Source organism: Dermacentor variabilis, chromosome 9 (genome assembly GCF_050947875.1).
Source record: "Dermacentor variabilis isolate Ectoservices chromosome 9, ASM5094787v1, whole genome shotgun sequence".
Lineage (NCBI taxonomy): Eukaryota > Metazoa > Arthropoda > Arachnida > Ixodida > Ixodidae > Dermacentor > Dermacentor variabilis.
This window is the reverse complement of record NC_134576.1, coordinates 148,576,257-148,600,272: the sequence shown is the minus strand read 5'-3', so window position 1 is coordinate 148,600,272 and position 24,016 is coordinate 148,576,257. Positions and strand designations below refer to the sequence as shown.

At 48.9% G+C, this 24,016-nt stretch overlaps 1 protein-coding gene across 9 annotated transcripts in view; it reads right to left on the bottom strand.

Annotated features, from left to right (window-relative positions):
- Positions 1 to 24,016, bottom strand: part of LOC142557817 (chorion peroxidase-like) — a 141,901-nt gene that overhangs the window by 17,452 nt on the left and 100,433 nt on the right. For 8 of the 9 annotated variants that reach the window (XR_012822855.1, XR_012822856.1, XM_075669970.1 and 5 more), the window contains 3 exons: positions 10,208 to 10,321; positions 9,484 to 9,616; positions 345 to 554 (listed from right to left, as the gene is read on the bottom strand). Coding sequence is in view for 7 of the 9 variants with exons in the window: in XM_075669970.1 (XP_075526085.1) it covers positions 345 to 554; positions 9,484 to 9,616; positions 10,208 to 10,321 (457 nt within the window). In the remaining 2 variants the exon portion in view is untranslated. The remainder of the gene's footprint in view (positions 1 to 344; positions 555 to 9,483; positions 9,617 to 10,207; positions 10,322 to 24,016) is intronic. The other variant, XM_075669973.1, reaches the window with a different exon arrangement.

Sequence of the window (24,016 nt, the reverse complement as noted above, 5' to 3'; positions counted from 1 at the left end):
TTGTAGGCAGTTGTTGTCCTTTCCCACTTTATGTTCTCACATATCGTCAGTCAATATCCTCATGTAATATCGTTCTCGTTTCGCATTGGTCACGCGCAGTTTGCACGCTGTGCTGACGTCGATTAGAACGTGCGCTCTCTCAACTACCCCGGTGTAGGGTAGCCAACCGGACGTTATTCTCGTTAACCTCCCTGCCTTCTACTTTTCTCTTCCCTCCTCCTCCAATACTCTTACAGTACACCTATCGGGTTCAGTCAGCCTTCATATCTGAAATGTGCATTTTTCAAGGCGACAAAGCCTAATTAGCAGACACTGATTGATTGAATTTATTGAGGATGGCTCACAGCAGGAAACTTCCGTTGATGAGTGTGTGACCAAGACGAAACGCCGCAGCGGCGAATTCGTTGATCATTGTGGCGTCCACGCTGGCATCGTAGGCCGTGAATCCGGACGTCTTGGGCGTCAACTGATAGTTGCTCATCGCATCCGGCCCTATTATCACCGGCAGCCACTCGCTATAGACGATGTGCTGGAACTGCGACTCCACAATACGCCTGCAGTCAAAAATGTTTTTAACATGCGATTTCGACCACGGGATCAAAAGCTCGAATATAACAATCGCCGAAGCAAATTCAGTAACCATGCGACACATCTCCGTCCCTGTGACAACCATTACATGATATTTACTTCAGGGTGAATACTTCTCGCATGCTCATAGATTACTGCTGTTCTCCTCTGAGGTACGTCTCTCAATGCCTAGAAACTTCATGGCCGGGTGACTACATTTGATAAATGACATAAATTTTGTAGTGAGAAAATTCAGGAAAGGAAAAGAAACAAGAAAGAAAAAAGAAGCAGGCGAGAAATGAGGAAGCAAAACATGCACTGCTCTTTCTTTCAGATAGCCGTGGGTCATCGCGTTCTGCGGCTGGTTGCGAGGTGACCCGTGCTTTCCCAGGCTGATGCGACCGGGGCGAAGAGTGAGAACACTTAGGCTTAGTTATCATATAGAAAATATATTCGGGGGCTCCCGACTCCGGCTGCAGGTCGTTACGCTGCTTTGGGACGCACAGTCTGACGGGTCAGTGTGGACCCTCTCTTGTCGCAACCCCTACAAAAATGAGTTTAGGCAGCCTCCTTACGGTGTGTACACGTCTAGTTGACCACTTGGCATCCTAAAGCGCCGAGCTTTTTGCTATACCACGTGTTTTTCTAGCTGCACCAAAATTATAAATGTCGCATGTGGCAAATGGCACAGTTCTAACTCTTGAACTAAGTTACTCGATGAGGCGGGCACTAATTCTAAGAGCAATCAAGAGGCATAACTGAATAACTTAGAGAAATGTTCTAATTAACTTTGTAATTAATTATTTTACAACACATATTACAATATATGAATCGTATACGGTGAGTTTCCAAGGGATATCCACTTGGAAAGAAGTCTCAGGATGGCGCCAGCTTGGAGGTATTAATCGTCAAAGTGTGCAATGAAGTGCATGTAAATGCTGTGCCTCAATACTTAAAACAAGTGGAACACTGCACTTTTACCGCAAGTTTGACGGCGCATATCCCTAGACCGGTGTCATCGTAAGAATTCGTTGCAAGACAATATGCCTCGCAAATTCCCAAGCAACAATTTGTAGTTTGCGAAAGTATTGTAAAGTAGTTGGTCAAAAATTAATTAGTAAAATTTCGCGAATTGTTCAATTGCGCATTTCCCTGCTCATGAAAGTAATGTCCACCTCAACGAATAACTTGATTCGATTGTGCTATCGGCGACAGGTGATTTAGAAAATTTGGCGCAGCTGAAGGTACGTCTGACGTTGCCCTCCAAATTTGCTCACATTCACGTTAGACAGATGTTTTTGTTCAAGTACGTGCGACGTTACTCATTGGTTCTCTTCCATGTTTCACGTTGCTACACGTCGGGCACAACAAGCGCGCTGATGTTTCCCTCGGGTCAGCACTTGTTGTGCGCTGTGGTGCATGCCTGTCTCTTCCAGCGCAGCGCGCGCGCACGTGGTCGTTGCCGTGACAACTACCGCATCTGCTTCCATGCGCGCTTTTACAGCGAGGAAAACGCACTCCATACGGTGGCCATAGCTGGAAGCGATGCTATGACAGCCTGTGCTTATTGCAAACAGAGCCATTACTCTACGCTACCGATTGACTAAGTGATTCGTCTAAATCCGTTCGCGCTTTAGCATTTCACGACCAAGAAGATGTTGAATTTGAAACCAAAATCAACTAATTATCACAACTGTAAACTAATGAAAGCGGAGAAGCGCAACTTTTACCGCACAGTTAACTCAGCTCTTCGATTCGTCTTCGTTCGCGAATAGGCGCGAGTGACCCACGTGGTGCCGTTTGATTCGTCGCTCGAAGCAATTATTTATCGGTGCTTCTCTGGAGACTGATGGGGTCGTATCGCTAGCAGACAACTGATAAATACTCGAAAGTTCATCCGGCGTTGTACTATGCGACGACGCATATAGTTCGTACCGCTAAAAAAGCGTGTCAGATCGGTAATGTGCGCTTCTATAATTCCATGCTTCTTCACTCGCTGTACAATGCAGTGCATTCTGTGCACCGACGGAGTTCTGTGCAGACGCGATCGGGGATGCACGTAGGCGGCAGCTCATTTCCGCGGTGCCAACACGGCTATATAAGGGCTCGCTTTTCTAACAGGTAATAGCTCTATATACATTGTCGATTAAAAGTTTAAGTAGAGCGTACGTGAAGCTCGCAAGAATTGGTTTTTAGAAGCGCCGAAATCAACAAAAATTAGGCGGCAGAAAGCTCGACAGTTTGACGGAAGGGGCTCACACCAACTATCGCGAGTCGGCCGCTTTCTTGGCGTTGCGGTGAAATCGCCGATAGCTACGCTTGGTGCCTGGGTTGGATGCCAACAAGCAGGTTACGAACCAAAGAGTGGAGGCGGCTCAGCGAAAGTGAAGCTGGTCGCCGCCATCGCGGCAGAAAGCCCGCGCCGCCGTGGTTATAGTCGTCGTATAGCAGAGCACGGAGTGTGCTGCCGCGCTGCAACGGCATTTGGTGATTGTGGCGCGCTTTCCTCGAGCACTGCAGCACCTCAGTAGGCATGGTGAAATCGCGCGCTGCTTTCGGCTGCACGTATCGTCTTAAGAAGACCGTTTCTCTTTGCTCATGTGCGGCCGCCTGTGGGTCTTCTTCAGTTGGGAACCGTTGGGGAGGTGCGCATGCATTATACTTTACACGTGTCCTCGATGTTAAATTTACGCTTTAAATCCTCGTTTGCGCGTCGCTGCGTGTGGCTAGGCTGGGATTTCACCGCTGGCTTCAGCGCACTCGAATTCTGCGCAAGTACGCGTCCGATCTTATTGCACGTACCGCATTGTGTCTGTTTGTAATAGGACTTAAGCACAAGGGCGCTTATCTACCCATCGTTGGGTACTAGTGGGTACCAGTGAGCAGCTGTGGATGAGCTTTAAATTGCGAGTTTGTTAATGCGCAACCATTCTTTGGCGAGTACCTCAGCTGCCTTGTATGCCTGTATGCAGGCATACGATGCTTTGTATCTGCAGAAAAATGCGTAATTTGCGGAGTTAGGACATTTACTCGTTATATTAGCGTAAATGTTGATGATTGGCAGCTTTATAAGCGATGAAAATCAACTTAAATCAATTAAAAATTACCAGACAGAACACCTATACAGAGACTACATAGGGCTCCATAGCAAATGCATGGGGAAATTTATAGTAGGGGAGACCAACTGAAGATTGAGGGCGGGCCAACTTAAAATTGGGGGTTGGGCAACATAAACTTGCGGATAAGCCAAGTTGAAATCTGGGGTTGAACCAACCTGAAATTTGGGAGTGGTACACCCACAAATTTCAACTTGGCCCACCCACAAATTTCAGTAGGGCCACTCCGAAATTTTTAGTTGGCCGGCCCACAAATTTCATTTAGCCCACTCCCAAATTTAAGTAGTATGCTTCTGTGGCAAAAATGACCTGTTACTTCTAGAACACAGCATTAAAAGCAGCAGTTCACCTGGCTAAAACTACATTTGCTACCGGCCGACGAGAGCGGCCGTCGCAACAAAGCAACTAAAACCACAGAAAATTGTGCTGCACAGACTTTCGGCGAGAAAAAGTGGGCGTCCGCGAGCGTCTGCGCAACGAACACGCTCTTGCCAGCAGACGACGCACTTGACAGCGACAGCAAAATTGAAGGCGTCATGCTGTATAACCATGCCTCAAATATCTATACGTAGCATAAAGCTGTCAATATGAATTTGCACAGGAAATAAAGCACCATTACAAGAGAGTACGCGCGCGATCGGTCTGAGCGCCGGCAGCGAAATTACGTTGAATGTGACGCGCGTCTCTGCCCACCGCAGCGCCCTCGCAGGATCCTTCCGCACGCGGTGTGCCCTCCACGCGACCGTTCTCTGCGTGTGCCCTCGAATGCCTGATCGAGTGGGCGGCTCGCCAGGCCCCGCACACTCTCAAGTTCAACAAATGGCCACAGAGGGCGAAAAATCAATCGAGGCGCGTTTCAGCGTAAGCGCGCAAGTGGAGCTACTGTAATTTGGTCGAATACTTTAATTTGTGCTTTCTCTGCTAGGGGCACTGAACATGCTGAATGTTTTACTTTACACAAACCATTGACATAAACAATCGAGGTGTCTAAGGATGCTTTTTTACCTCAGGCAAATAGGCAGTTGATTTTTTTTTAAATTTGATTGTTGAAGCTGCTTTTTAGTCATAGCGTCAAGGGTTTTGTACTTGATTAACCACCGACAGCCGACAGCCTATTGGTATCGATGTATTTTCCTGGCCGTTGGCGTTCGAATACTACGGCGGTAAAACATTTTCGAAAGCATGCTGGTTTCGTCTGCGAGTCACTACATAGACTTGCTGTAAAGAGGTCTACTCTTGGCAAAAGATAGTGCCTCATTTTGTTTAGGCGCTGATTATCATAATGAATGCGGCGGAGGTTGAGGGAGTACGCTTGAAGGTACGTTTTTATGCCGTTGATCTCCATAACACCGTAAGTACGCAAACCGATGTCACAGAACACTCGATGCATCATTGTGTGTTCTCCGTCATCGCTTGTTTGCTGTACGCCTACTAATTCTTCATTTCTTCTTCAAGTGTTGTATTCTCCTTTTGTCCTTGTTCTCTTGTGCTTCGCTTACAGTTTGTCGTTCCGTGAGCTGTAATGCGCATTTGCAAAACCAATACCTTTGATAAGACGCAGTGGTTATCATAATTTCACTTCACATGTATTAAGCTGGCACATATGGTTCAGATACAGATACCTGTATGCGGACTTGCACGACGTTGATGCGGAGATTAGGATAATTATGACACCCGTAAGGAAGAGGCAGCTGACGGCCGTAAGCTGTTGCGTTCTTTCCGCCAAATTACCCGGCCTGGTAGTGCTCTAAAGATGCTGTATAAAAGTGACACGCGGTGACAGGGAAATTATTATGTTTAGCAGCCGACTGTACGTTTTGTAGCTTAGGTCTTCTTTCTTGTGAGTTTGTGCTACCCTTATTAATGAGCCATTTCTTGACTATGTTCTTGACTTTGTAACCGCGTTTGTATGGATCCGTAGACGTGTGCTTTTTGTTGTACTTGTAAAATGCAAATAAAATATCTTCAAGCTTACTCAATCTTTGGTGTGTGCGTTTATTCCAGTCGAGGCCATCGTGCCACCTGGAAACCGCACTCTGTCAGTAGCCCTACACGAAATGCAACAGCTGGAGCGCGGCGGCACAACTCGGGGTAACGGCGGCGTAATAAACGAAAAACCGCTCGGGATGCCCTATTAAGTCAGTTCAGAGTGTGCCTTAACTCGATATGACTCAGCGCTACATATATTCTGCTGCGCCTTGATCGTGCTCCCGCCAGTTTGGTTGCTGTGTGGCAAACGTAGCGCCTACATACATATGTAGGCGCTACGTTTGCCACACAGCAACCTAACTGGCGGGAGCACGATCGATGCGCAGCAGCCAGAACCCTGTAGATAAAACGACCAAACTGTGCAAAACCCCGTTTCCGTTTCCTGTTGTACAGCGCCGCCTGTGGTCACATACTTTAATTCACGACGCCACCGCTACGCTTATTTCCGTAGCACTGTGGAAGGTACAGTTTCCCTTCTCTAACTCTGTATAGGTGTTCTGTGGGCTCGCCTCGAAGCGCTCGCCGGGCGGAGAGAGGGCGCGCGCGCCTCTCCTCGGTCGCTCTCCTTCCGTGCCGAGCACGCTCCGAGCCCCGTTAAGAGCAGTCGGTCACATTCGGAACGTTTTACATTGGCCGCATGCTTGCAAACATCCCGGAAACACACACTTTATACACGGACACATCACGCACTCAAGAGGGCTGCACCTCGGTAGTTTTGGATGGCACCGAATCCCTGAGAGACTCTGCTGCAATGCGCGGAACAAATGCCGCTTACGGAGAAATTATCGGTGTTGCTCTTGCAATTCGATACGCCATCCGTGTTCCTGAGGAAGTGTATATATTGACGGACTCGCAACAGGCATGCCGGGCGTTCCTGTCAGGACATGGCATCCCGAGAGCGGTGCACCAAATTCTCAAACAGATCCCGCAGAATACAACAACCACACCTCCCCATATCCACTTACTCTGGACCCCTGGTCATACCTCGCTGCTGGGTAACGAACGCGCACATGCGGTTGCCCGAGAAATTTCCCTCCGGGCGACTCGGCGTGGTGAGGCGACTAGTTCAGAGTGGGGGGATCCCTTGCTCCGTTACATAGACATACTCCGTCATTATACACGCATTCGTCGCACCCACGCCGCACCCACGCCGCACCACCGCCGTCCTTCTCGCGGGAGGAAGCAGCGGCATTACGCCAGTTACAAACCGCAACTTTTCCTAATCTTGTCTCTCTCAATAAATTCTACCCACACTGTTACGCAGATCGTTGCCCTGGCTGTGGCAGCTCGCCCACCATCTTCCACGTCACGATTGAGTGCACTGCAAACCTCTTTCCTCCCTTGCCAACTCTCCTTTACCCCCTACGCAACAAAGAGCTGTGGGACGATGCCCTCCGCGACGGACCTCCCGAGGTCCTCCGAGCAGTGATACAACGGGCTCGAAACATCACCGGAATTATCTTAGGTACCCTGGACTGAGGGTTCCTCCCACACTGCTCTCGCCATTCAAATATCATTAATAAAGATGTTTTACTCTCTCTCTCTCTCTCTCTCTCTCTCTCTCTCCGCCGCGTCAGCACTCAGCACAGCACCGCCCCTGTTGGCGACGGTCCACTCGATGTCTCGGCGAACGCTCGTCCCACCGGAGGAAGGAAAAATACTAGGAGGGAGTGTAACGCCACAATTTTGAAGCCTAGTCATAAAATATTTAGAGGAATGGGATTATGGCAAATAGGCCCTCGGCGTGATAGGCAAGCGGTAGCTTTAGTCGGTTCGCTTTGCGTCTGCTGCGGGGCTTTTGGAATATGCGCACATAGTTGGCGTGGCAAACGCACGCCGAGATTGAGTGAAGGAAGCCAAGTGTTTTAGGCAGTCGAGTCTGTGTTACGTCAGTCAGCTAATTAAAGCACCGAACCACCAGGCGGCTCGCCGCCTAAGCAAGCAGCAGGCAAGCGCCAGTGCAGCAGCGAACGAAGGCGTCGGCATTATGCCCAACAACCCGCGACGACCTCGTAACGGACGACTGGTCGCGTTTCGGGGCGGTTGCAGGGAAACGAGGAAACCTTCCGCCCTTCAAACGTGTGAAGGCAACCAAGGCGCCCTTCCGACGGCGATTCGTCGCGTTTGGGGGCATCTTGTGGGAAACGATATGATGTATTCGCCCCTGCCACCATGTGCAGGCGCTGAACCGAGCGCCCGGGGTCCACAGCGACTGCTTTTCCGAGTGCGAAAAATTCTCCCATCTTGTGCCCAACGATGGAATGGCGAGCCACGGACCCCGACCTGTATTTGAGGCCCACTGTTGTGGCAGATGGTCCCAGTCGACGCTGTCGTTCCGCTCAATGCCTTCTGCCTCTCGACAGACCGGCGAGAACTCAGTAGGCGCGTCCCGACAGGGTGACCACCACGCAATTTACAAAACAGTGCACGTAAACCTCAAGGAAAGGCGACGACTTCGGCTTTTAGAGTGCAGGGTAATGCTATTTATTTTTTTTTTCACAACGAAATACGCACAGCAGAAGCTTTTACTCAGCAATCACGCGTCAAATAACTATCGCGCGAAAGATCTTGTCATATCCTATATAGGTGCTGGCAGTGGAACAAAAATTAGCAAGAAAATACGCACCGGAGTTTCAGGTACGCAACAGCTGACTTGACCGAACAATAGACCACGCTCGGGCCGGCATACCCTGGACGGGTTTCGAGGTGAGAGTGCCGACTAACTGCGGTGGTACGCGCAAGTGATGCTTTGAAAATTATGCCGCCACGAGTCTGGCTCCCCAGTCCGTCTCCACGTTTCAAGGCGGCGTGTTTGGAGCGAAGAACGGCGCCCGTGGTAGCAGAAACGCACGCGTTGCACTTCCTATACGCGCCTCCGTGCCTTCGACGGCAGCCGCCACTAAGCCACCACTCGTTACCGCGTGCCAAACAAACACGAATGGTCCGGCAACAATGTGGTCCCTACCCGAAAGGCACTGCGCACAAGGCCCCGGCGAGCGGGAGGGGCGGCTTTGGAGGAGGTTGGCTTGCCGAAGCTAGCACAATCACGTGACACCCCCTCCTAGTATTTTCCCTTCATCCAAGCACCGGAACTTCGGCTAAGTGAAAGGCTAAGTGAAATCGGACGTTTGCTGTAGTCACGTGGTTTCGCCTCTGCCATTTCCTGCTCCGAGAGCGAGTCACATGTCCGGCTTGCGTCCTCTGCCTCGGACCCCAGATCTACTCGACTGATTCGGAGGATGGAGGCGATCATTCGAAGACACCATACACTTTTTGTTTCTTGTTTTTGTATGCGGTACGGACTGCCTGACGCGGCGAGATCTTTTCGCCGCTTACGTCTGACCGGGAAGCAGTGCGTCATCGCTGCTGCCCGACTGCCGCGAGACGCATTGGACCGTCAGGTCACGTGTGCTTGTCTCTGGCGATGTTTTTACATCAGCTACTGAGAAAGACATTTTTCTGGTAGCCTCTCTCGAAGAACAGTGCTTATATGATCCTTCGCAAGTTGTTCCCCCTGCAGTAGTTCGGCTGTACAGGCGTAGAGGTTCCCGGAATCAAGTATAATGCCCACGACATTTAATAATTTCATCCGCCGTGAAAACACCCGCTTGATCCGTCTCATAGATGTTGCTGAAATACGGTCCCTGCTTGCCCGTTTGGCAAGCAAGGAACATGACTGAATTTAAATGCGCACTAGCCAAAACATTTTAAATAAGATGCGGTATTTTAGTATCTGGAGAATGCACGCTTCATTTGAGGAGGGCTCATCACAGAAGCGCGAAGCAAGGCGTGCAGTCACCGATGTGCTTACTTGACCAGCTGGAAGAGCGTCTCGTCGTTCGCGTTCACGTACTGCCCAATGTACCGCGCGAGCAGGTTGTGATGCCGAAGCCAGATGGTGTGGACAGAGGTCAGGCCAGGGTGCTCGTTGACCCTCTCGTCCCCTCGAGAGACGAAAGCGCCACTGCGTCAGAATCAAAACTACGGAAGCAATGACACCGGGCTTTAATTGCAAAAAAAAGCTGGGCTGGTTCGTTTCGGCTTCGTCTGAAGGCATTGCCGCTCGTCTGAATAGGCTGCACGCTGCTATATTTTTTTTTTCTGATTGGAACGTTTCAGAATCAATCAGATCAAAACATCCATTACGTTATAACGTATAGACGTATTTCTTTACTGCAGCGGCTTGACACGAGGAGTGAAGTTTACGGAAGCATTCTCTCCTGAAAAGTAGTTGTTATTTCATAATTAAGCATCGCCATAGGAATAATTTACGTTACGCACGTGAATGGAATTTATCTGGCCTGCTACCAACTCGATTCGGTGTGATCGTACATCGCCTCCTAAGTGCTCCACGTTGTCTTTTCAAAGGCCTCTTTTTTTTTTTTTTTCTCGTTGAGTTGCAGTCTTCGCTTATGCGCGCACACGCAGCAGACGAAGCCCGCACAACAGATGCGCCTTCGCTCCCTCTCCGAGTATAACTTAGAGTACACGATGATTAAATAACGAAAATGGAATCGAGTAAGGACAACAGTCACCAGCTCGGAAGCAGTACCGGCTCCTTTGTGGGTCGCTGCACCTGTCCATGTTGGGATAAAAACTTCGGGGCAGAAGCGTGCCGGCTTGTGGTGTTTGTTGATACTTCAGCAGACCTGCGAGGAGGTAATGCGAGGGTCATTGCGTGAGCGTCCATCAGTTTCCTTGTCACGTGTCACGTGACGCCACACTACCCTTTGGACATGTGCTTCCCGCGCTCGGACCTGGTGCTGTTACATTCCAACAGACCGCTGTCGGGAATTGCACGGGTTGTCGAACGCTAAAGAGATGTTTCAGCTTAACGTGGACGATCTGAAATGTGTTCCATTGGAATGCCTGGCATACCTTTCCGCGGCCGAATCGACACCCTTCTTATAATATCACGTAGGCCGTTGTTGAATAGAGACAGGTTCTAGCACGTAAACAAAAATTGAAAAGAAACAAAGAGACGCCACGAGATGTACGTGGAACGCTGCTATTCGACTATATTAACCTTTGAAACAAAAAGCAGCAAGTCACGCCGATAGAGAATATATATATATATAATAATATTTCGGGTTTTACGTGCCAAAACCACTTTCTGATTATGAGGCACGCCGTAGTGGAGGACTCCGGAAATTTTGTCCACCTGGGGTTCTTTAACGTGCACCTAAATCTAAGCACACGGGTGTTTTCGCATTTCGCCCCCATCGAAATGCGGCCGCCGTGGCCGGGATTCGATCCCGCGACCTCGTGCTCAGCAGCCCAACACCATAGCCACTGAGCAACCACGGCGGGTAATATATATATATATATATATATATATATATATATATATATATATATATACACACACACACACACACACAGAGGCTTGCGCCAAATACTTGGCAAGGAACTTGACAGATAGCACAAACAGGACACAATGACCGGGCGCTTATGTGTGCATGTTCGGGTACCATTTTCGCGCGTTCCGCAGGACCTCTTTGCCAAAGTCGTTGTGTCCCATTTGAGAAACTTTTCGCACCGCGTCGAGAATGTGGCCAGCAAATAGCGCGTTCTTGTGCTGTTGATTTGGCGCACTGGAGAAGCTACAGCACGCATGTGCCGAGCCGTCATTGAGTGAGATGACAAAAGCAACGTCTGCGCGAGAAAACACGACATGCTCATTCCTTTTGGAAAGGGGCTTATCTGTGAACTGGTCACGTGGGCCAGACGGGCAGGTGTGTTAACGACAGGCCGAGGGGGCACCGTGCGCAGCTGCAGGCTTCCGAGCGTTCAGGTCGTTCGCTAACCGCCGCAGACAATGGCAATGCAAGCCCTTATTCGACAATGCACGTGTTCTTGGGAAATACAAAGCGGAAGAATTGAGGTTAATACATCAAGTCTTTTACCCGCCGTGGTTGCTCAGTGGCTATGGTGTTGGGCTGCTGAGCACGAGGTCGCGGGATCGAATCCCGGCCACGGCGGCCGCATTTCGATGGGGGCGAAATGCGAAAACACCCGTGTGCTTAGATTTAGGCGCACGTTAAAGAACCCCAGGTGGTCAAAATTTCCGGAGTCCTCCACTACGGCGTGCCTCATAATCAGAAAGTGGTTTTGGCACGTAAAACCCCAAATATTATTATTATCAAGTCTTTTCTACATCAAATGAGATTGACACGTGCATGACTGTTCCTTCTGTTGCTGCGGCTAACCATGGACTCGATTATCTCGGCAGACGGCTTCGGGCTTTGCGGAATTGATAGGGACATTATACAGACACAATGTCAATTCACGTGGTCGCAAAGCTTTGGGCGGCCCAGAAACAATCCGCCTCTTTGATGTTCCTGTGCTGCCCTCTGACGCACGCCGCTGGAAACGTTTTGGAAGGGTGTCGGAGATTTCGCCTGTTGATTTGTGTACCTGCGCCCATGTTGAGTGTGCGTCGGTTGTGCGGTTCGTAAATCGCGATTAATTATTATTGGTTTCTCCGGGGCAGCATGTCGTTCACCCATCGAGTATAGTAGGTGAACATGCCCAAGTGCGCTGTTCTGGTAACAGCGCTGCTGATAAAGGCACGCTGAGTTCCGTCTGCCGACACGGCTGCCTTTAGTTCGTTGTAGCTGATGTCTGCGATTGCACATCGCTTTTTGTATTCCTTTTACCCATTCAATAAATATTTCGCATATTTAAGAAACCTTCGAGCGCAGCCTTACACGTGGATTTGCTAAAGCGGTGAATTTGTTTACATCTACAGCTTCATATCGCTGTTAGCTTCGGTTATTGTAGAAACGGCGTATCGCTGATGTGAAATAATCTCAAAACATAGCAAAACATAAAGACGAGTCAGTATGAGCGGCCGAGTCCCTTAAACAACAGCAACTTTGATCAATACACATATATATTACGGGCTGTTACTACTGATTCTCGGTTTTGTTTAACTTCACCATACTTACAGTTTGCGCGTGCTATGAAGTATTATTAGAGACAACTGTGCTCGGCATAAGTCCCCCCCCCCCCCCCCTACTTATATGCCGCGCAGTTCTCTCCTGAAAAGGCGGATGCCATCGCTGACACCGTTGGCAACTGAGCGAGTTTATGCTGCTGTATCGAATGCGCTGTCTCTTCTTTCCTGTTTGACGCAGAGGTAAACAATGCTTCTTTGGAATTAATAAACGTCAGCATAACAACACACACAGACCCGCCATTTACGGGAATCGGTGACCAAAGTACAAGATGTTGGCACAGCGCTGTGTCGCCGCTTGGCGCTTGCTGTGTACGTGCCGTGCGGAATGAAGAGTAGATATCAAATCGCTATAGGGCCGCAACATAACTATAAGGGTGGTTTCCTTACGAAAGGAACTGCTTATTTTTTAAGTCCAGCTCCATCGGTAGCGGGTACACGAACTCGACGGGCTCAGGCCTAACCAAAACTTCGCTAAACAGGATCAACATTGACTCAAACTTCACGCGCACGGCTTGAGAGGACTGAAGCTCGTGCATTTCAACTTCGAAGACATGTCGACGCATTTTGAGCGCGAATAATTATATGTACAAGTGAATGAGCTGCAGCCATCGCGTTGTCGGTTCGACGGCTGATCACGTAGGGTTCGGTCAAGCTATCACGGTCGACACTCTGATTTTGTCGGTGCTGACGACACGAAAGCCGTCGCGCTATATGACAACTCGCACCCATCGGTTGCGCCATTGTCGGCCTATTACGATCAAATTATCTCAGTGACACAGTGCTGAATAGTCGGCCAATCGTCGACGTCAGCGTCTTGTCGGTCTCGTATCGACCCAATGTTACCACGCCTTAAAACAGTACATGAAGTCAGGCACGCGCTGCCACCACCTGCAACAGGGGACGACGCTGCAAGAAGACTGCGTCATCAACGTGTTTTTGAGGTGTCGCCCAAGTGTAACGCAGTGGTTTATCGATAAATTTGACAGCCGTCAATGCAAGGCGGCAACTACGTGGTCCACGGTGCAGCTCGGACCAAGCCCTGGCCCTTTTCTGTTTCAAAGTGGAGTTGCAGTCTTACGCACGTTTTCGGCACCGCACCGACGTCGAGCTACCAGTAGAGTTTCAACGAGGTACATGGCACGAGCGTTTGCAACAGCGCGCCTCCAAGCGCTTTTCTTTCCGGCGTACTTTCCCCCGATATCTGGCCGCGCGCGCGCGTCCCTTCCAAAACGTTTCGCGACTAATCCGCTAGGGCAGGGCGCATGCGCCGTCGCGCCGTGAAAGAGGCGGATTTTGAACGACGCCAGCAAGGTAGGTTACTGGAGTTGCAATTGAAGCGCAACTGTGTGAGGGCGGGACGGGGGAAGAACAGTATCAAGAAAAAATTGTTTTTCAATTGGGAAAACATGTCAACGTATACTTTATTCAAGGAAAGTTGAATTCTTAATTTTTTAATAGACGTGATGCGCAAAGAAAATACGATTGCCTTTTATTATAATATTAATAAAGAATAGTTTACATTAGCGCCCCTGGAAGTAGTGTCGCTGTGGCAAGACGCGCTTGTATAGTTTCGTCTGGTGGAACCCCTTCGAGTGGCACGCTGCTCCTTGTAACTGCCGCGTTGAAGTGGTGCGAATTCTACGCTTGCTGAGCGCGCTGTTTCCGAAGTACGTTACATCGCGGGTCCAGTGAGCAGTTTTTCAAATGAAGGGAGCGAGGAACACCGCGCAGGTGCGGGCTTTATCGGCCTTCACGCGACTGCTGCGACCAGCGGGCTCGCACCCGACGAGCACCTACGTTTGCCCAGGGTACGCAAGGGGTGCTACGTCCAGGTGAGGGGTTTTCCCACAAGCAAGACCTCAGCTCATATTAGAGCGCAGGTCTCAGGCGCCCGTTCCTGCGTCGGCGCCCCTCGCAACCGAGCGAACGAACACAACGAAGGATGAAGGGGAGAACTCGGAGCGGGGGGTGAAAGACGGCGAAGAGAGCGCGAGGAGGAAAGCGGAGGAGGGGGGCGCAGCGGAACCATGAGGCGGAAAGCGCAAGAAAAGCTTAGTGCCGCGCAACATGCGCTCTGCGGCGACGATGGCTGCACCAGAGTGGCGCGCGTCGTCTGTTCACCGATAACGCTACCGATATCATATATGAAAACACAGCCCTGCATGAGCGGAGGCCTGTCTGCAGATGCTGCTGTGAATCGCGCCCACGCATCACCAATGCGCTGCCTCTCGCGATCTCCCGATTAGCGAGGCAGTCGCGCCACACTGTGCTCCGTTTGCAATGTGCCGCGCACCGCGCCAGCCACGCGATTCTTTCTATATATATATATATATATATATATATATATATATATATATATATATATATATATATATATATATATATATATATATATATATATATATATATATATATACATTGCTCCGCATACTCGTCGATCCCACGTCGTTACAATGGAGGTGCGAGGTATTCTTCATGCTTGGCACCCCTTCGGAGCCGACGATCGAGCCCGGAATCACCATCGCGCATCGAAACGCCGGTCCACCGGTTCAGTCATCGCCTGCTAGGCTTAGCGCCAGAATCCAGTCCCCTGCAAGAAACTTCGAGAAATCGTTTGCCTCCTACAAATAACATGGCCACCGCAGCTCCATCGCAAGTAACACTACAGAATCATATGGTCCCGGAGGGCTTCCGAGGGTGATGCCTTTGAAGGCGTCCAAGATTGGCTAGACCAGTTCGAGCGCGTCGCCCAGTACAACCATTAGACCAGCTCGGCGGACAAACTCTCGAGTGTCTATTTCTATTTGAAGGACAGTGCTCGTACGTGGTACGTAAACCGGGAGAGGAGCTTTGCCACGTGGGACGGCTTCCGCGCACAGCAGCTGGATACCTTTTCAAGCATCGACAGGAGGGAAAACGCGCAGCGTCTCCTTCAAATCCGCGTTCAAAAACCCAATGAGAGTGTTACTATGTTCTCGGAAGACATGGCCCGTCTTTTCCGTAGGGCAGACCCAGACATGCCAGAGGAAAGAAAGCTGCGATATCTCTTTCGAGGAGTGAAGGAGCAACTGTTTGCCGGCCTTGTGAGAAATCCCCCGACAACAGTGGCACAGTTCACAAAAGAGGCTACATCTACTGAACGGGCCCTGCAGCAACGATACCGCCAGCATGACATGAGCAACTCGGTGGCGAACACTTCCGTACTGGCTGCGAGTAACGACATGTCTCTGCGTGAAGTTGTCCGAGAGGAGGTGCGAGAAGAGCTTCGGCAGCTCGGCTTTGTAGTTGCGCCTACGGAACCGACGCCAGCGTTATCTTTTGTTGCTGATGTGGTCCGGGAGGAAGTCCGGCAAGCTTTTCGGCGCCAGACTGTGGGAACGTTCCGCGGCGCCTCACTTATGCGGAGGCTGTTCGCCGTCCACTCAACGCAATTTCAACGCCGTTGACACCCATAACTACAACACCACCTACGCCAAAAACAGAGCCGACATCGTCACCCTCGTCGACTCTACCGACTCCGCCGATCATTCCAGCACAAACAATGCCGTATTTTCGACATGCGCACGCCACTCCTTGGCTCCATGGAGAGTTACCGCCGAACTACCAGCGTCGGAAAACCGATTTGTGGCACACCGTCGACCGTCGACCAGTGTGCTACCGTTGTGGTGAAGCTGGACACGTCTGTAGAGTTTGCCACAAATGGAACAACTATCGCGCGGCTCAACATCCAAGCTTTCCAGCCAACTATGCTTATTCTCCGCACGACGGTCGACGCGCTTACAACGACGCTCCTGTGAACAGTCAGCCACAAAATACGACGACGCCCCGACCACGTTCTCCTTCTCCATCTCCTGCGCGCTACAATTCGCCGACTCGTCGCAGTTTTGCCGACGTCACCAGGGGCAGATCCCCTAGCCCTCGACGGGGAAACTAGACGCAGCGACCTCCGGGGGTGAGGTTGCCAATACTCTAACTTCTCCACATCCCCCGTTATCGACGAACGACGACGTGAAGACTACGATGACGAAAAAGACGCCCAGTGCAACGACAAATACGACGAATACGACGGATACAAGTATACAAAAGACGTAACTGACATCGTCAGCTCATCGTTCGCATTGACGGCCACGAAATAGCCGCTCTGGTTGACACTGGCTCCCATTTTTCAATCATAAGCTTACAGGTCGCCGACAAACTAAGGAAGGTGAAGACACCATGGCACGGGCCCAACATAAGAACCGCCCGGGGTCAGCTGATCTCGGGAAATGCACGGCCCGACTCTGAATCGCCGGTTCAACCTTCGCCTTCGTCATCCTTACTGAGTGTTGTAAAGGACTCATATTGGGCATGCATTTCCTACGTGAGTACGGCGCCGTGATTAACATCAGTGACAGAAGCGTCACATTTGCCACGAGTTCGGATAATGTCCCCCATGAGAAGTAACAACAACCTCGCTTACGTATTGCCGAGGACGACGTTATACTTTTGCCGCGGAGTTGCTCTCTCGTACAGGTGCACTGTGACAACCTGCAGAATGGGACTGGAGTAGCTGAACACATCAGTGCGCTAGCACTGAATTGCGGTGTCTCCATTGCCAGAGCACTTATCATTGTAATCGACGGAAGCGCCGAACTCTTGCTGACGAATTTTAGTAAGGAGCGCCGACACATCGTTAGAGGCCTATTTCGACGAAGTGACACAAATACAAGACTGTCACTTAGCGCAGGAGTCGGCCTCTACAATCCACACAGCTGCGCCTATTGTAGAGGTTAATCCGACGTTAACGGCCGTTGAGCGGAACCGTCTTCTTGAGCTCATCAATCAGTACCAGGGCTGTTTCTCCTCTGCGTCAAGAGTTGGTCAAACGTCACTTACCAAACACCGCATCATTACCAATGTCGACGCCACACCCATCTGACAAAACCTTCATCGTGTGGCCCAAAGGAACGCGAAGCAATACAAAAACAAGTGAAGACGATGCTGGAAGACGGCGTTATTCGACCATCTGATAGTCCTTGGGCATCACCTGTAGTTTTAGTGAAGAAGAAGGACGGTAGCCTGCGCTTCTGCGTGGACTATCGGAAACTCAATCAGGTCACAAAGAAGGACGTTTATCCACTGCCACATATTGATGATTTCTTGGATAGGTTGCGAAACGCGTGCTACTTTTCCTCAATGGACTTGAAAAGCGGTTATTGGCAGATCGAAGTAGATGAGAGAGAGTGAGAAAACAGTTTTTGTGACGCCTGACGGACTTTATGAATATCAGGTACTTCATTTCGGTTTGTGTTCGGCGCAAGCAACATTTCAGCGTCTAATGGACACTGTGCTCTCCGGACTCAAATGGCAAACATGCTTGGTGTACTTTCATGACGTGATTGTCTTTTCCGCAACGTTCGACGAACACTTACGAAGGCTGAAAACTGTTTTTGAAGCAATACGCTCTGCCGGTCTCACTTCGAAGCCTGAGAAGTGCCATTTTGGTTTTCACGAGCTCCAGTTCCTCGGTCACGTCGTCAGTAGCCAAGGAGTCCGACCTGATCCGGATAAAATTGCCGCCGTCGATAATTTCCCGATTCCATCAAACAAAAAAGCCGCGCGACGTCTTCTGGGACTCTGTGCATATTATCGGCGATTTATTGCGAATTTCTCGCGCATCACATGGCCGTTGACACAGCTCACCCGAGAAGATATGCCTTTTACTTGGGGCGAAGACCAACAGCGGGCATTCCACAAGCTCCGGCAACGCATGCAATCGCCTCCCGTATTAGCACGCTTCGATGAGGAAGCCCCGACGATATTGCATACAGACGCTAGTAATGTCGGTCTAGGGGCGGTGCTAGTACAATGGCAGGGCGACAGCGAAAAAGTGATTGCTTACGCCAGTAGGACACTATCCCGAGCCGAAGCTAACTACTCCACCACTGAAAAAGAATGTCTAGCAGTGATACGGGCAGTTCTGAAATTTCGTCCGTTTTTGTATGATCGGTCTTTCACCGTCGTTAACGATCACTATTCCCTCTGCTGGCTCATTAATTTGAAAGATCCTTCCGGCCGGCTCGCACGCTGGAGTCTTCGACTCCAAGAGTTCGACTTTGTTGTTGCATACAAGTCGGGAAAACGGCACGCAGACGCCGACTGCCTGTCTCGGTCTCCTGTTGAGCCGGCAGCACAAGACGATGATGACACGGTCTTTCTGGGACTCGTGGATACTGCCGATCTTTCACGCCAGCAACGGGATGACACTGAATTGCTGCCGCTTATTGATTACCTCGAAGGTCGAACCAACAGTGTGCCGACACTCAATGCAAGAGGGCTGGCGTCGTACTGCTTGCGTCGCCACGTCCTCTGCAAGAAGAACTTCTCGCCGAGCGGCACCGATTACTCACTCGTTGTTCCATAATCGCTTCGACGCGAAATCTTACACGCCTGCCACAAGGAGCCGACTGCTGGGCACTCGGGCTACACTCGCACATTGGCACGGATTCGGCAGAATTACTACTCGCCGAGACTTACTACGGTCGTTAAACGTTACGTTCAGACATGTCTGGATTACCAATGTCGCAAATCACCATCCGTCAAACCAGCCGGCTTACTGCACCCTGTTGACGTACCGGCCACACCATTTGCACAAGTAGGCATGGACTTTCTGGGCCCCTTCCCAACGTCTACTACTGGTAATAGGTGGATAATCGTCGCCACGGATTATCCCACTAGATATGCCGAGACAAGTGCTCTGCGACGGGCAACAGCAGATGAAGCGGCACGATTTTTTCTGGAATCCATCGTTTTAAGGCATGGCGCCCCCGCAGTAGTCGTCACGGACAGAGGTACTGCGTTCATGGCCCAGTTTTTAGATATCGTTCTACGTCTAAGTGGCACCGCCCACCGGAAGACAACGGCGTATCACCCTCAAACAAACGGCCTGACAGAACGGCTAAATAGGACATTCGCTGATATGATAAGCATGTACGTAGATGTAGAGCATAAGAACTGGGACGGAGGTTTTACCTTATGTCACCTTTGCGTACAATACGGCTCGTCAAGAGACCACTCGCAAGACACCCTTCAGTCTCGTATACGGCCGTGAGGTTACAACAACATTAGACGCAATGTTTCCTCATGAATTTGACGACAACAAGACGGGTGCTGAAGAGATAACACACGGAGCAGAGGCAGCTGGCAGCTTGCGCGTCTGCGAATCCACGAACAACAGGACTGTGACGCCAGACGCTACAATCTTCGGCACAGAGCCGTAACATACAACATCGGCGACAATGTGTGCGTCTGGACACCTATTCGACAACGTGGGCTCTCTGAAAAGCTCCTGCGCAAATACTTCGGGCCCTACAAAGTTCTCCGACGCATCAGTGACGTCAACTACGAAGTCGTTCCAGACAGGTCTCGCTGTTCAAAGCGCCGACGCCTTTTACCCGAGGTCGTTCACGTGCTTGGTATGAAGCCGTACTATGAGGACTGACAAGACTGCGCAGTTCTTTACCGCTGCTTTCCAAGCCTCTATCACCGGGACGATGATCTTTTCTAAAGGGGGAGCAAATTACACAACTATATTTGGCACAACCATAATGCAGCGGGTATGCGCCAGTGGGGACGACGCTGAAGTAGCGCGGGTTTTTAGGTGAAGCGGGGAAACTAAGAAGACGTGGTTGTTTTTCCCTTGGACGGCTGATAAAGTGCGTTTCTTGGCGGTGCTGCTCCGCATACTCGTAGATACCACGTCGTTACAATATATAAATATATATATATATATATATATATATATATATATATATATATATATATATATATATATATATATATATATATATATATATATATATATATATATATATATATATATATATATAAATTCTGAAAGGTTGCCTGTAGCAGATAGCAATTCATGAAGTGGTCTACTCGGAGCAGCGGACACTACTTGCACAAAAATTGAAATGCATAATCGACTAATTAACAAAACTACCTATTTATCTTTCTGACTAATTACCTTATGGCCGATTTTCAAATTCACAACTTCTAGCCGGGGAGTTCGTAAGGCGGATCCACTTGGAACGAATTCTCAGGATGACACCAGTTTCGAGATATTATTTCCCGAACATTGCGGAGAAATGCATTGCCGTTCCAGTTACTTTTGTGCTTGAATACACAAAACGATGTTTCGTTCAGGAAGTAAGTAGAACGACAGTGCATTTTTCTTCCGCAAAGTTCGGGAATTAATATCTCGAAACTGGTGTCCTTCTCAGAATTTACTCCAAGTGGATCCGCCTTGCGAACTCCACGGCTATAAGTTGTAATCAACGAGGGTGGCGATATGGGGTTGTTGGTCGGTCATCGCTGAAATGTATGTGTATAGCACAACAAATCAAGGACACCAGAAGAAACGAAAACGAAGGCAGGCGCTTGCCTTCCTTTCTTCTTGTGTTCTTGCTTTGCTGCGCTTTACAGATACCTTTCAAAGAAGTTGTAAATTGCAGTGTGGGCCATACGGTAATTTGTGAGAAACTTAATTAGTGAATTTTTGTTAATTATAGTAGATTGTGGATTTCAATTTTTTCAAGTAATATCCGCCTCTTCAAGTAGGCCAGCTCGTGAACTAGAATGGTTCTATCTGCCACAGGGAACCTTTCATTTATTTATTTATTTATTTATTTATTTATTTATTTATTTATTTATTTCACATGGCCTCAAGCGCCGAGGCATTACAGAGGGGATTAGGGTACATACGCAAAGCAATAACAACAATTACAACAAATTCATATAATGCAAGCGACATGTGCAGAGGACGTAATAATTAAGAACTCAACTAACGTGGATACTATGAACTTCAAATTATATAACCTTAGCTACATCTGGAGCTGGACAAAAGAAAGATACAGAGCTACAGCGCATGGGCAAATACAGCGCATGTGGTCACGTGGTCACAGTTGAAAAAAAAAAAAAAGAGAGCAAACAAGGTTCGGCGGAAATGTGCGCTGACTTCGATTGACACGATATCATCAGGAAGGTGGTCCCGGTCGTTCATTCTATATGGAATAAATGAACATAAAAACCTTTTTCGAGATATCACCCGGTATATAAAAACTCTACGAATGAGCTGAAGTGTTTGATCTGATTGATTCGTGGCAGCCACCCCGTCCACGGCCGAGTTTTCGTACGCGATGCGCACCGAGAGCTGCGCCAGGACTCGCGCGCACGCAGCGTTTCCCTGCGACCCCGGAACGATGCGTGCGTGATTAAGTGTAAGCGAGAATTATGCCTTAAGGGCAAGCCTTATCGCAATAAAAAAAAAAAAAAGTGTAAGCGAGCGTCGCTTCCTTTTTTTTTTTTTGAAAAATTGCAACGCCGACTGTACAGTCCGGGACACGTGAGTCGCCTTAAAGACATTTCTAGATCGTTCCCACCGGCCTGTCGATCAAAAATGAAAACATCCATTTATTTCAACTGAGCGATGAGCTGGGCTAGTTGGTGGCCGTTATAGTTTCTTCTTGCGCTGTGCACGTAATGACGAGGACGGGAACCCAGGCGACGACATCTGACGCTGCGCTAACTGGTTTATTCGTATCTTGTGACAAGTCATATAAAGGTTAACAATATAAATAGGTGGAGGGAATGGGAAAGGTTTGAATAACACAGGAAATGAAGGAGTAAAACCAAAGATAAACCCCCCAGCCACCGATGCTCCCGGTAATCAGTTATACATATTACTGATTAGATAATGAGATCTGTCTCCCTCATCAGTATATGCTGTAAAATGCTCGAACATATTATCTTTACCAACCTGGTTAGTTTCCTTGAATTAAACTCATTTTTTACGTCAGCACAACACGGTTTTCGGAAGTCTTACTCCTGTGAAAGCCAATTAATATCGTTTACACACGCACTACACCGTATTCTTGACTAATCATCACCAGCTGATTGCATATTCTTAGATTTTTCAAAACCATTCGACAAGGTGTGTCACAAACTATTGCTTCACAAACTAAAACAACTTAATATTGACGGTAACCTTTTTAAATGAGTTGAGTGTTTTCTTCTCAACCGCTCGCAATTGGTTTGTGCTAATGGCATTAACTCCGGTTTTACAGAGGTCCGTTCAGGCGTTCCACAGGGTTCCGTCCTTAGACCCCTATTGTTCCTAATTTACATTAATGATCTTCCCTCGCTTATCAACTCCCATATCTATCTGTTCGCTGATGATTGCGTCACTTTCAGAGAAATTGCCAATGGTAACGATATTGAATTAATTCAGTCGTACCTGACCATTATAGGGAACTGGTGTAATGAATGATCAATGGAGCTAAATATTAACAAATACAAAGTCATGCGTGTGTCTAGGAAAACATCTACCATACCGTCGTACCACATTGACAACATGTCGCTGGAATCAGTTTCTTCATATAAATATCTTGGTGTTTACATCACTTCTAAACTCAGCTGGTCTGTTCATACTGAGAACATAATTAAAAACGCTAATCGCATGCTAGGCTACCTACGTCGCAACTTTTTCAATGTACCTACTAATTTGAAACTTTTCTTATATAAAGCATTAATATGACCCAAACACGAATACGCGACTCCGGTATGTGACCTAATCCTGAACGACCTAATGTGACCTAATCCTAATCCTGAACACCTAATCACTGACCTTGAGATGGTTCAAAATAACTCTAAGTTTTATTCTTGCTAACTACTACCGCACAGCGAGTATAACCAACATGAAATCTAATTTTTGCCTCCCATCGCTGGCATCTCGCAGAAAAAGTGTCTCGTATTGCCCTCTTCCACAAGTTGTACCATCATCATACTCTAAGAGATCGCCTCATCCCCCATCCAATTTATGTATCCCGTCGCATTTATCATAACTACAAAGTCGGCATTTTGTCATGCAACACTAAAAGTTTTTCACAATCATTCCTACCGCGAACCTCACGTGACTGGAACCATCTTCCCGACGAAGTTGTAGGCCTTACTAATTATGAACAGTTCCGTGAAGCCTTAGCTAATATTGTATATACAGGTGCCATTTAAACACCCATGTAATCAACTGTATTTGTGATCTTCATTCTTTTATATTTACCACTCCCCCTCTGAATGCCTTTGGCCCTGAGGGTCATAACAAATGAAAAAAAAAATGAACTTAGCGTGGATTGTCCTGTAGGAATGCGATTTATGCTTCGTGAGCTGCAACGAAGCATTGCTGACAAATTCCACTTTTCCCGCGATAATGAAAAGTGCCTCTGCGGTCCCCCTTACGTTGCCACCGCGCGCAAGCAACTCGGTTTCACGGAAAACGGGAGCCCGTGAGCTTCGCTTCGTACTATTTGCTATCGCAATGGGTGCTTTTCGGCGCAACTGCGATTTTTTT